The sequence below is a fragment of the Sebastes fasciatus genome, chromosome 16 (genome assembly GCF_043250625.1).
Source record: "Sebastes fasciatus isolate fSebFas1 chromosome 16, fSebFas1.pri, whole genome shotgun sequence".
NCBI classification, from domain to species: Eukaryota; Metazoa; Chordata; class Actinopteri; order Perciformes; family Sebastidae; genus Sebastes; species Sebastes fasciatus.
In genome coordinates this window covers 27,596,858-27,609,682 of record NC_133810.1, presented here as the reverse complement: position 1 = coordinate 27,609,682, position 12,825 = coordinate 27,596,858, and the positions used below count along the sequence as shown (strand labels likewise).

General features: G+C 42.6%; 1 protein-coding gene across 2 annotated transcripts in view; it reads right to left on the bottom strand.

Moving 5' to 3' along the window:
* srrm3 (serine/arginine repetitive matrix 3) overlaps window positions 1-12,825 on the bottom strand; it is a 96,669-nt gene that overhangs the window by 42,802 nt on the left and 41,042 nt on the right. For both annotated transcript variants that reach the window (XM_074612078.1, XM_074612079.1), the window contains one exon: window positions 741-1,066. In XM_074612078.1, coding sequence (XP_074468179.1) covers window positions 741-1,054 — 314 coding nt within the window. In that variant the 5' untranslated portion in view covers window positions 1,055-1,066. The remainder of the gene's footprint in view (window positions 1-740; window positions 1,067-12,825) is intronic.

The following is a 12,825-nucleotide window of genomic DNA, read 5'->3' as shown; positions in this document are numbered from 1 at the left end:
GGGGATTGTTGCTTTTTCTTCTTCCCAATATTGCGATGAAAATGACTTTTGGCAGGTAACAGATTCTGAATGTGAACTCAGCACCCCTACAGGTATGTAGCTGTCAATGTCAAGTGCTCTACTACACGGAGAAAGCTTTCACGGATCGCACTCCAACCGGCTCCCAATAACCAAATTGTAAAGAAAAGATAAACAACTGCTGTTGCACTGAAAATGGTAATGTCATTTGACATCAAATACCCAGTGCAGCTGAAGTGCTTTACTTGCTCAGTGGGTTTTTGTGCTTAAAACATCTTGGGCTTCATGCAAGAACATTTTTCAAATTGTTAACACTTTTTTTTTTTCTGTGAGTGTTCCAAGTCAGATTCATTAAAATCTCTTGACTGCACACTCACTTGTCATGAATTGCTCGTTTCGACCTGATGAATGGCAACTGTGCATGAGTAGCTGCGCATTCACGAGAGTTGATCATTAATATAATCGATGACCCCAAATTGCGATATAAGACTACCCGTTCTGCTCCGTTTGTGGGCAAGTATCATTCATAAAAATGTCACAAAGATTAAAAAAGAAATATTTCACACTTCAAGTCTGCACTGTGGGAAATCAGCAGACGAAAACATAACAGACGTAGCGTTGTGAGTATTCATATTAGAGGACTTGAAACACTTCAATCCAGATGCTGTATCTCTTTGTTTGGATTCTTTTGGAGATCTCTGTCAACGGTTGCATGTACTTACCCCTGCTCCTCCATCATCTCCTGGAGCTCCATACACTTGAGCTCGACCCTCCTCTTCCTCTCATGGTCCAGAATCTCTCTGTGTGGCTTTTTCACCAGGACTGGCTCTGCTTTGGGCTCCTCTTCCTCCTCCTCCTCCTCCTCCTCCTCCTCTTCTGTACCTGGCTGTCCCTCCTCAGTTTTGGCTTGTAGGACGGCGGTCGGCGTCGGCCCACCTGGTCCCGCAGCCGTTCCCGTTCCGGCTCCGGGGACCACGGGCTGGGCCAACCCGTTCGCGCCATCCTTAGGAGATGGCACCCTCGCCGCATCGTACATGATTACTGAACTCTGCGGAGACACAGATGATGGAGAGAAACTGTCAGATGAACACGAGGTAAGTCTGGTGGATTTTTGGCAGTCTTAGACGGTCTCATCTCATGTTAATGATTTAACGTCCAAGAACCCTCGTTTGGGAGGATTTTCAATTTTATACTGAATCTGATGCACTGTTAATGTTGCAGAGGGTGAATAACTCTTCTTCACATAGCATACATTTAGTAAAATGTCATATAAAATAAAGATATTCTTCACTTTGAAGACTGTGCAGGGCCCCCTGAAGGACCGTTTATGGCCTCTGAACCCCTGTTTGCCTACCGCAAGTTGCCAATTGATATTTTCCACACATACACAGACACATTTTGTGGTATTTGGATGAACAGTAAACACTGAAAGGTGAGCTGAGATGTTAATACCTCTGGACAGGCTGCAGCGTTTCTGCCTGAAATGAGCAGCAAACACTCAACATACTGTACACACACACACGCATACATGTAGACATGCATTGCCAGCGACAGCGTTGGCCGCAACTTCTGCTCCATGAGTCAACAGCCCAGTACCGCCTAGAGGCAGGTTAGGGGCGGGGGGGTAAGGGGGGGAGGGGGAGGATAAAAGCGGAAGACACTAAGCAGCTTAAGGATGCAGACTGGGAGAAGTCTGTAGCTACCAAACAGGTGACAGAGAGGAGGAGTTGTTCCGATACCGATGTCAGTATTGGAAATGCGTTCGATACTGCTCAAAATTGGCGAGTAAGCCAGCCTATGCCCCGATACCATGATTTATTAACACAGAAAAAAAATCAACTTGTTTAACCAGATTATTTTGTATTTTATAATGCTTTTAGGGCTGTCAATCGATATAAATATTTAGTGATTAATTGCACATTTTTTATCGTTCAAAATGTACTTTCAAGGGAGATTTGTCAAGTATTTAATACTCTTATCAACATGGGAGTGGACAAATATGCTTGCTTTATGCAAATGTATGTATATATTTATTATTGGAAATCAATTAACAACACAAAACAATGACAAATATTGTTTAGGATCCCTCACAGGTTCTGCATTTAGCATAAAAACATGCTCAAATCATAAGATGGCAAACTGCAGCCCAACAGGCAACAACAGCTGTCAGTGTGTCAGTGTGCTGACTTGAATATGACTTGCCCCAAAACTGCATGTGATTATCATAAAGTGGGCATGTCAGTGAAGGGAGAATCGTGGGTACCCATTTTCATTCACATATCTTGAGGTCAGTAAAGAATCCCTTTGAAAATGACCATGACAGTTTTTCCTCGCCAAAATTTAGTGCAAGTTTGGAGCGTTATTTATCCTCCTTTGAGGAAGCTAATATGAAAAGGTTGGTACCAATGGATTCTTCAGGTTTTCTCATTTCATATGATAGCAGTATCTTCCCTCTAGCTTTAAAACTAGCCCAATACAACCTCCAAAAGATCAATTGTGTTAATGCGTTAAAGAAATTAGTGGCGTTAAAACAAATTTGCATTAAAGCATTAACTTTGACAGCCCTAATCGGAACGTCTCTACAGGGAGGAATGTGTAAAGTATTGATTCCTCTTTAATATAACTTGACTTGATTTTATTGCATCAACACTGAATGCATTCTTTGTTTTCGACTCGTTGACCTTTCCGTTTCTGGCTCGTTTGCTAATGAAAGGATGAGGTTGTCATTTTGGTGAATGAAAAAATAAAAAGTTGTCTGGTACAAGTGCTGCATGGAGAGGGCTCTGATTAAGACGGATGGTCCTGTTGAGGCCACTGCAGAACGTGCAGGGGAGAGAGGGAGGCCTTCACGTGCCCACGAGCCTCGGTAACGTCCCTCTCCCTTCTGCAGTTAATGGCTTCATTTTTCACTGGAGGAGCCAAAAAAGCTCAGCTGAGGCACTTCATCACTGTCAAGACGACGGAGGAGCGGAGACAGGGTGACACCGAGGCTGGATGGACAAACCTCCAGAACTTCAGTCACATCTCGTTTCGTCTAATCGTGGAGAAAGTGCGCGAGCGGCTTGGTGCCGTGTAGCCGGGCGTCTCTCTCTATCTGAGCTGGTTCTGGAAGTCTTTGACTGCTTAATAGGGATGTGCTTGTTTTTGAAGTGCTGCTGGTAAACGAGCCGTGGATGTGAGCGCGGCGACACGGCTCTCGGCTGACAGAACAGGTGGCAGGACAGCAGGAGGGCATCGTCGCTGAATCTATTATACAGTAAATCAGCACTTGATATTCCATGACAGCGATCCCTCATCTACACACGCTTGTCGCAGAATATTCTATATCAATATAGCCCTGAACAGACTTTAAAATGACATTCAGGTAGACAGGAAAGGCCCTCTGTATGAGATTGGATGGTAGTCAATTAATGTGACCTTGTTTTCTACTAATTGGAGTGTCAGAACAGAGACAATGGTTTCCTCTTCCTGCTCTTTTCTTTTTAAAGCAGCAGTGGGTAGAATTGGAGCAAATATGTTTAAAAAGGTTATCTTTAAAAAACGGTCACTATATCCTGACAGTAGCGCATGAAACGGGTAATCTGAAGAAAAATCATGTTCCTCTGTGTCCTCCGGTGTCCTCCAGTGCTCCTAATGGCATCTGCAAGATTTCACAGACGAAGGAAAACAACCAATCAGAGCTGAGCTGGAGCCTTGCCGTCTCTGAGCAGCTGTCAATCACTCACAAACTCCGATCAAACGGTCAAACTAGGCAGCGCTGATCAAATATGAATCTGAAAACATTTTATGCGAGAAATAGGCATTAACGTAACAGAGTATTGACTCATATTTGATCAGCGCTGCCTAGTTTGACCGTTTGATCGGAGTTTGCGAGTGATTGACAGCTGCCTCCGTTGAATGAACAGCCAATAGGAACGCTCTCTCTCTGTAATGACCTGTGATTGGTCAAAGTCTCCCATTACGGGCTAGATTTTTTAAAGCCTGAACACAGAGCCATGAGGAGGTGCAGAAGTCTAGTTTTCTCTCAGAACACTTAAATTACAAAATGCTGAAAGGTTATTATGGAATTTATGCCCAATGAAGCCAAAAATATTCTGCCTACTGCTGCTTTAAGTACAGTAAATATCAACACTTTTACTCAAGTATTATAATGATATGATATAATAATAATAACAATATATATAATTTTATTTAAATAAATATAATTATTATATAATAATACATACATATATACTTTTACTCAAGTGTGGCTTTCAGGTACTTCATCTCTGCACAACAGAGACAATGGGCTGCTCCTCCTGCTTCCTGTCTTCCAGTTATTTATTAATTAGACCAGGTGGTCAGTGGAAAGCTTGAGCTCGACTGCTCAGGTCTGGATCTTTCCGCCTGGGGGGAGGACCGTTGCTAATCCCATTTGTGCTCGACATCATGTCTTGGCCGCTGGGTCGCTCCAGGTAACAAACCACGAATTCCGCCACATGCAACCCCCGACCGAACACAAGAGGCTGTTTGAAATGCAGCTGTAATGAGCTTAAATAAAGCAAAGATATCATCTGGAAATCTGCGGGAGAGGACCCTCCCATCTCAAATGAAATTCTCCACAACGCCAGATGTGGGAGTCAAAAAGCTGCGGGGCCAAGCTGCCACGTCTGTGTTTAACCGCGCTGTAAATATCCAGCCATCTCATTATACTAATGCGTCATTCCTTTTGTTCCCAAGAGGGGGGGACGCGGCAAATCTGTTCTCTTTCATTCAATTGTATAATGAAAAAAAGAAAGACTTGTCAGTGAGCCGATAAGGAAGCAGAACACACAGTTAATTGTGCGTGAGTCCTCTGCGGGGACTGAAGGTTATCTGGCGCTAGCGTATTAATGGCGGCGCCAACCTCTTCTGTCTTTATTGCGAGGGCGTACGAGACTGTCACATCCCAACAAACACTGCTCGTAATTAGTCATTATGCTAAGTGAAGTTGTTAAGCCACATACACTACATGGAAGTGTCACCATCAATTGTTTCAAATCACAAAGAGATAATGTGCATTTCAGACTTCCATATTGTATTTTGGAGCAATGACGCTGATTGCTTCGAAATAAAAGAGCCATTAGCTCATGAGTGAAAGAAGACGGTTCCTGTTGTCAGTTCTTAAAGGCCGGCCCACTCGAAAAGACTTTTCAAATCTTAACAGATTTTGAAAATGTGAGAGACCCCACACATAACATGTTATGTTAAATGTATAAGTTATGTTCATGTAGTGTGTGGTGAGTAACGATTTGGCCAAAACAGCTCACCGCACACTAACACATTCATTCAAGAACAACAAGAGTCTCGACTAAAAAACGGAAATCTTGCAAAATATCTATCAAAGTTTAGTCTTAACAAATAACAGTTAGCAATGTTAGTTTTTGCATTACTTTCAACTGAAAATTCACAAAGCAAAAAGAAAAATAATGGATGAAGTCATGGAGACACGTTAAATAAACACTTGTGTTGTTGCCACAAATCAACAAGTTGGTCCTGAAATTTCTTAGGTCAATCTTACTACTACTTCATGCTTCGCGTTTTGCATTAGCTCATGCATTAATGAAAGCGACTGAAAGCGACTACCGGACGCCAGTAAAACGTCCTCCTAAAAAGTGCCTTACAAAAGTAAAATTTCTATTCTATTGTCATATTCTACCAAAATGGCCTGTGTGTTGAACAAAACAATATTATAAATATAATAAGTGTTTTCAGTCCAAAATAGAGGTAGCAGCTGTTGTGGCTGACAAACTGGCAAGACCTCTGACCTCAAGATGTGTGAGTGAAAATGTGTTTTCTGGGTACCCACGAGTCTCCCCTTTACAGACATGCCCACTTTATGATAATCACATGCAGTTTTGGGGCAAGTCATAGTCAAGTCAGCTCACTGACACACTGACAGCTGTTGTTGCCTGTTGGGCTGCAGTTTGCCATGTTATGATTTGAGCATATTTTTTATGCTAAATGCAGTACCTGTGAGGGTTTCTGGACAATATTTGTCATTCGTTTGTGTTTTTAATTGATTTCCAATAATAAATATATACATACATTTGCATAAAGCAAAGCAATTGATAAGAGTATTAAATATTTGACAAATCTCCCTTTAAGGTGCATTTTGAACAGATAAAAAATGTGCAATTAATTTGCGATTAACTATGGACAATCACGCAATTAACCATTTTAATCAATGCAGCCCTAATTTTGAGCAATGATGCTGATTGCTTAGAAATAAAAGAGCAATTAGCTTGTGCCTTCTCTCCATCGAGTGAAGGAAGATGGTTCCTGTTATATGTTCATAACCTTTGGCCCTGTGGTTTCCTGTGCTGTCTGCTTGATTGGATGCTGCTGATGTAGAGGCCCTCTCTTGTGTCGGCACGGCAACCCGTCTTCTGCCGAGCAAACCTTATACAACAAAACGGGCCCGTAGTGGAAAATAATGTTAGTGGGTAAGTCCTCACTAAATGTTGAATGCTTGCTGTAATTTCTGTACAAGCATCATGATCTGTTAATGACACGGCCGCCGGTGGCCCACGCAGGGATGACTCATCTGATACACGGTAGATGGATCGCGCACTTAAAGCTCAATTAATAAGGATAACATTCACCGTGGCCACACAGTGAAAAAAATCTTTGTCTCATTAGGAATCTAATGTTGCATTAGGGTAATGAGACATTAGAGAGGGGATTGCCTGGACTTGAGCCACACTGTGATTATGGGGATTTTTTTTTTTTGTCCGTGGGGGATTTCATCTGAATATATCATTAAGAGAAAGTACATGACATCATTTGTACTATACTCTTCATCCCTTAAGAGTGGCAGTCTACTGGGATATTTGATGGATAGATTACCAGTTAACTGCCTGCATCATTAGGAGCGAATTGCACAAGGAAGTGACCTCAAGAGCTCCCCAAGCAGGAAGTTCATCGATGGTTTTCTGTCTGTAATGACATGATTTAATCTATCGCTGCAATACATTTTACCGTCAAGATAAAACTACTTAACATCTTTACTGTGACAATATCTAGCATTTTATTTTACCAACTTTCTGGTTAGTTTTGTTTTCTTTTGATGGCGGTTAAAATATAAAAGTAATGGTGAGATATGAAATGTAGCATTTCTGTCTTCAGACTAGATGATACAGTACAGCTGAGCATCAACACATCAGTATTTAATAAATATCTTTACAATCATTGTCAATTGTATCGATGTGGGAAGAGTTTTGTTTACTATTAATTCTTCATTAGCTCCATCTGAGCCGGTAGAAAATTATTCTTTTCTGTATCTGAATATATGAATATGGTGCAGTTTTTTTACATGGATAATCCACACAGCAGGACACTTTGAGTACAAAACATATGTATGACCATCTGCACATTTAATCTTGACAGAAATGTTGATGTAAATACTGCAGATACAGCCCCGTATGTATTACTAGACCAGCGTCAACAGATTGTGTGTTAAGTTTTCATTCTGCAGTACATTTTTACAGTCAAAATGTTTCTGAAAAATGCCAGAAATAGGCATTACTGTAACAGAATATTGATTCATATTTGATCAGCGCTGCCTATATTATGTTATATTATTATATATATATTCCATTTCTGCCAATAGATCCCCCTAAATGCGACACATTGGTCCTTTAAGTTCAGCAATATTGTAAGAAAAAGAAAAACACATGATATCGGCAATATATATGGGCCATCGTCCATTGAAAAATCCCTATTGGTCGAGCACTATTTTCAACCATTATTGATTTGTGTATCATCCAACGCTGACATAACATCAATACCGCAGGTAGAAATGTCTCTTAAGTACCGCTGTATTACTGCTGCCCATTGCAACAACCCAGTTCCATCACAGGAATAATTGTTGTTCCATCTCATCATATCTTCTGCCTCGTATGTTGAAGCCTAATTAAAACCTAGTGATGGGTTAATGGAGCCGACTTTGCAATCAATCGTGGAATAACACGGAGACAACAGCATGCTCCCATTTCTTTTGTGCCTTTAGAAAAATCTCAGGCTTGTTTATGTGGATTCCACTTCAGCTGCTGCACTCAGAGAGGTGGGTCTGCTCTTCTTAGAGCCTCTCTCCTCACTAAAAGCCGACCGTCTCTAACCCTTCGCCCCCTCTCTCGTGGCGAGCCGGGTCACTCTTCTGTTGTGCACAAAGGCTCCAGTGATTGGATCTCACTCAGCGGTGGCTACACCTCAGCCATGATTGCAGGGTGGCAGTAACAGGGGGCCTGACCTACACTGAGACGGTCAGAAAGAAGCTGGAAAAACATCCTGGGTGGCTATCTCTGTGTCTCGGGAGAAAAAAAAAATATCAAGGCAGGTAGATAGACCTTCTCACCACTGAAGTTCCCCGTCTCCCTCTGTCTCCTATCTCCTGCTTTCCATAACACCTTTCCCTCCAAAATAATCTGCCCCTTGGCTGGAAGCTTGTGTGTTGTTTTTAGCACTGTGGCACCCAGAGGATGCGTTTAGCTCTCCCAAGGTCAGCCGTCTTCATTCCAGGCACGTCGGATTGCTGTTGGGAGCAAGCAGCCTCGTCTTTTCTTTTTTTTCCCTCTTTTATTTTTTCTTTTAAATCGTAGTTGGATGGGAGGTGCATGCAAAATGAGCAGAGGAGGTCTGAGGAATGGTAACAGAGAAGTGAGTGCACGGTGGCGTTGTCTGAAAGTTTATATGGGGGATCAAAAGTTTTGACGCATGTCATTTCTTATTCACCGCTGTTTACCAAAGCTCTGCCGCAACCAGACCAAAGAGAGGTGGAAGCATACATCAGACCGGCACATACGGGTACTACGCAAAAAGTCAAGGCCGCGCCCCCTTTTGGGGGATAGAAAACCGGAGATTCCATAGAGTTTGTATGCATTCATCTCTTGTTATACAAACATCTGTTTTATACACATGTCTATAATTATTTTAGGTTTCCTAGTTTCATATGATAGCAGGATCTTCCTCTAGCTTTAAAACTGAGCGCGCTACAACCCCCGAAAGATCGATTGCGTTAATGCGTTAAAGAAATTAGTGGCATTAAAACAACTTTGCGTTAACGCGTTATTATCGTGTTAACTTTGACAGCCCTAATTGTCACACATTTCCACAACAACAGCTGCTCTGATTTGGTAAATTCATGGCCAGGCACAGCCTGCCGTTCAGCTGACTTTATTAAAGAGGCATGGGGTTAGAATGAGTACGGCTAGTTTCTGTAAAGTGCTTCACTTCCTTTTCTGTCGGTGCTTTGGGAGCTGCTGCTGCAGCACAGAGTGAAATAGGAGATTTTCTACTCTATCGGGGAGAAAGAGAGGGCTAAAGCAGAGATGGGGGATGCAGCTGGAGCCTGGTTGATGCTGCATGTGCTAAAGATTCCAGCTACAGCAGACACCTCTTCTCTCACATGCAGAGCTCTGCAAAGAAATACACTTTCATGTGTGTGTAAGAGCCACTGTACGCATCATTTGGAGCTACAGACAGGATGATAAAAAGTATACATCAACATACTAATGAGCGGAACAAGAGAGATGCAGAGTGAGGCGAGGAGGCGGCTGAAAGATTGTGGCCTTTGGTGGTGAAACATCCTTGGCAACCTCAGAGACAGAGTGTGACAGAAATAACCCGCCCCTGCCCCCATTTTCCACACAGACAGACAGAAACACTGCGAGTCACCTCCGAGGAAGGAAGAGACGCCGTCTATACGGTGACATCTGGGCTCATCCTGGCACACAGTTCAGATGGGGGTTGACAATCCGGAGGTTCACGCTCTCGACCTCAGAACAGCGCTTTGAATAGTTTGCCCTGCTCTGCTCCTCGGGGATCAAACTGTGCTTTAAAAAAAAAAAAAAAAAAATCTCTCCTCGGCTCTTCAGCAGGTTTACGTCTGCTGCTCCAGCTGGCATCGCTGCACAACTGCGTTCACACTGCTCAAACTCATAAACTGCCATGTGTAGCGTCTCAGGGGAGGAATGATTAGCATAGGACTGCTCCTGATGTGATTAGTGGGGTCACTGGCAGGGGAGAGATGGGCTCAGGACTGTGTGCCTGAGTCAGCGCCTGCCTGTCAGTACGCTATACACCACAACACGTCTTCCTCTGTGCAAACACCGAGCGGGACTCTACAGAAGAACAAACTGATCATGCATGATTATTGATTCTTCTTTAATGATCCCTCTAATCTACTCTGCATGTTGGAAGCATGATCTTAAAAGTGCATTAAATTAAGTTTAATAATCCCTTGCAAATTATTACTATTTAAAAACGCTGGTGCAACAAATGAAAAGATTTATTCCAGTAAATTGGTTTTTTTTAATGGAAATTTTGTGAGTAAAACATAGAGATGCTTAGCTTATAAAGCTAACTGCATAAAACACTACCAATAAAATAACCAGTGAGAAGTGCTTTCATAGATCTGGAGAGTCACACCTGCCTATCTACAGTATAATGCATTTGTTCTACAAAAGCCCTCCATTCTCTGTAGCGTTTTATCCTTCTTTAAATCTGCCACACAGTCACTCTAATCACAGAATAATAAGCCCTCCGTCCCTGCAGAACAATGCACATCAAAGTAAGCCGATCTCATTAAATACAACTTAAATAAGTTACAAAAGAAAAAGGTCATGCTTTTCTTTGAGATATCATTTCAGTATAGTCCATGCTGAGTGTATTAATGGATTCAGGCTCCATCACGTGTCCTTGCTCACTCAGCAGATCCAATTTAAGTTGCATTTCAGGTTTCATCAACTGCTTTGGCCTTTGTTCCACTACTATAAGCTTCAATGTTCTTTTAGCCAACAAAGCAGTTTTTCTGATGCCGCCACAGTGAGCTGAATATCTAGCTGCAACAAAATAACTGTATGGTGTTGAAAACACGTTTTCCAAACTCAGTTTGGAGTCTTATTGCATTTTGAGAATGAGGAAATGAATTGCCCTCTCTCTTTCTAAAGTTACCGTAATTTCCGGACTATAAGCCGCGACTTTTGTCACACGCTTTCAACCCTGCGGCTTATGCAATGATGCGGCCAATTTATAAATTTTTCTAACGGCCGCCAGGGGCACTCGAGCAGAAAAGGTAAGAGTGAGACAGGTGGAATATATGTGTCAAGGAAGACGCTAGTTTGGACTATTAATGTAACTTTGTGCTTTGTGCACGTTTACCAAAACTGGCCGCATGCGAAGAGCAACTTTTGCACAAGTCTGCCAGTGGATCCTGTCAGCGTGGAGCAGTGTGAAAAAATCCACCATCACCAACGGGTTTCGAAAAGCCGGTCTGCTGCGTGACGGAGAGGACAGCACAAGCTCAGGAGTGAATTTGCCTCAGGATGAGAGTGACACTGAAAGCGACAACGAAAGAGAGACTGAGAAAGTGTGTGGCGAAGTATATCTGAGGCTATTCAAATCCGACACTGAGGAGGAAGACTTCCATGGTTTCAGTGCACAGGAGGAAGATGAAGACGGCTAACAGTGACTTTTATGTTTTTTTAACCAGCCCTGTTAGTGCTGTGTTACTGCCGTGTTGCTGCTGTGTTACTGCCGCGTTACAGGCACTGTTTGGAAAGAAAAGTTAAGGTATGTTATTAAAACTTTGAAAACTCTTTCTGTGTACCGTCTTTCTTTGTAAATATCTCATGTTACAATGTGGGCACCTGCGGCTTATAGACAGGTGCGGCTTATGTATGTACAAAATGTTTTTTCCTTTAAAAATGTACTGGGTGAGGCTTATAATCAGGTGCGCTCTATAGTCCGGAAGGGATGAAATGATGTTCGCAAAACTTCTGTCAAACTTCTGCATGTGACTCATCTCACGTAGAGGGCAACAGAAATTGAACAGCGGAATTTATGCATAAAGAAAGAAAAATAAAATGACTTTCTTTCATTCGCGGAGCGTGATAAGAGCAATTTCCTCAACTCTGCCCTCTTTCTCCCCCATGTCTCTGTCTCATGCTGGGAATGTCAAAGAGCCATCTGGAGATTAGCCTGCCCCGTGCATGCGCTCTCCGTCCAATCTGGCCATCCATTATAGAATTCATCACATGTCCAGCAGATGATCTCATCACTAGGGCTGCTCCATTATGTCAAAAATAATAATCAGGATTATTTTGGTCAATATTAAGATCACAATTATTTAACACGATTACTCATTGACTTTGGAAACCTCATGCATTTAGAAAGAGAATTTTGTAGGCTACATTTTAAAGTTAAATGTATCAATCTGTTGCACTTTGAGAGCAACATTAAGAAGATATATCGATGAAGAACTTTGTGCTTTTATAAAGCGTTTACTCTTAGGCTAAACACATTGGTTGTATAGATATGAATGGTGATGGCACGGCAAAAAAGTCACACGCCCACAAAGCATGGTAAACAGGAAGGGGTCTGTGTTTTGCAAGGCGGTTCATGTGGGTTTGCAGACATCTTCGCGCTGATGACAGTCTGCCCCGGTTGACAATCGCGCTGGAAGCAAGGAGCTCCGTCCCTCCCGGCAGGTAGAGAGGGCACAGCGAGCACTAAGCGCCAAGGTCGAGGAGAGGGGTGTTGTAAATTCATCCCGGGCCTTTCCAAGCTGACTTAGCCGGTTGCGGCGCACCACTATACGGAAGAAATACACCCGGAGTTCCCACAAGGGGATCCTCCTACACTAAGCGGCCGTTGCTGAAACCCAGCCGATGTAAAGGAAAGGGGTGCGCTGGATTTATAACACAAGACAAAACGAGAGCATCACTGCAAAACGGAATGCGGTACAATAATAATTTCATGTTGATTATCTTGTTTTCATAATTGTTGGAA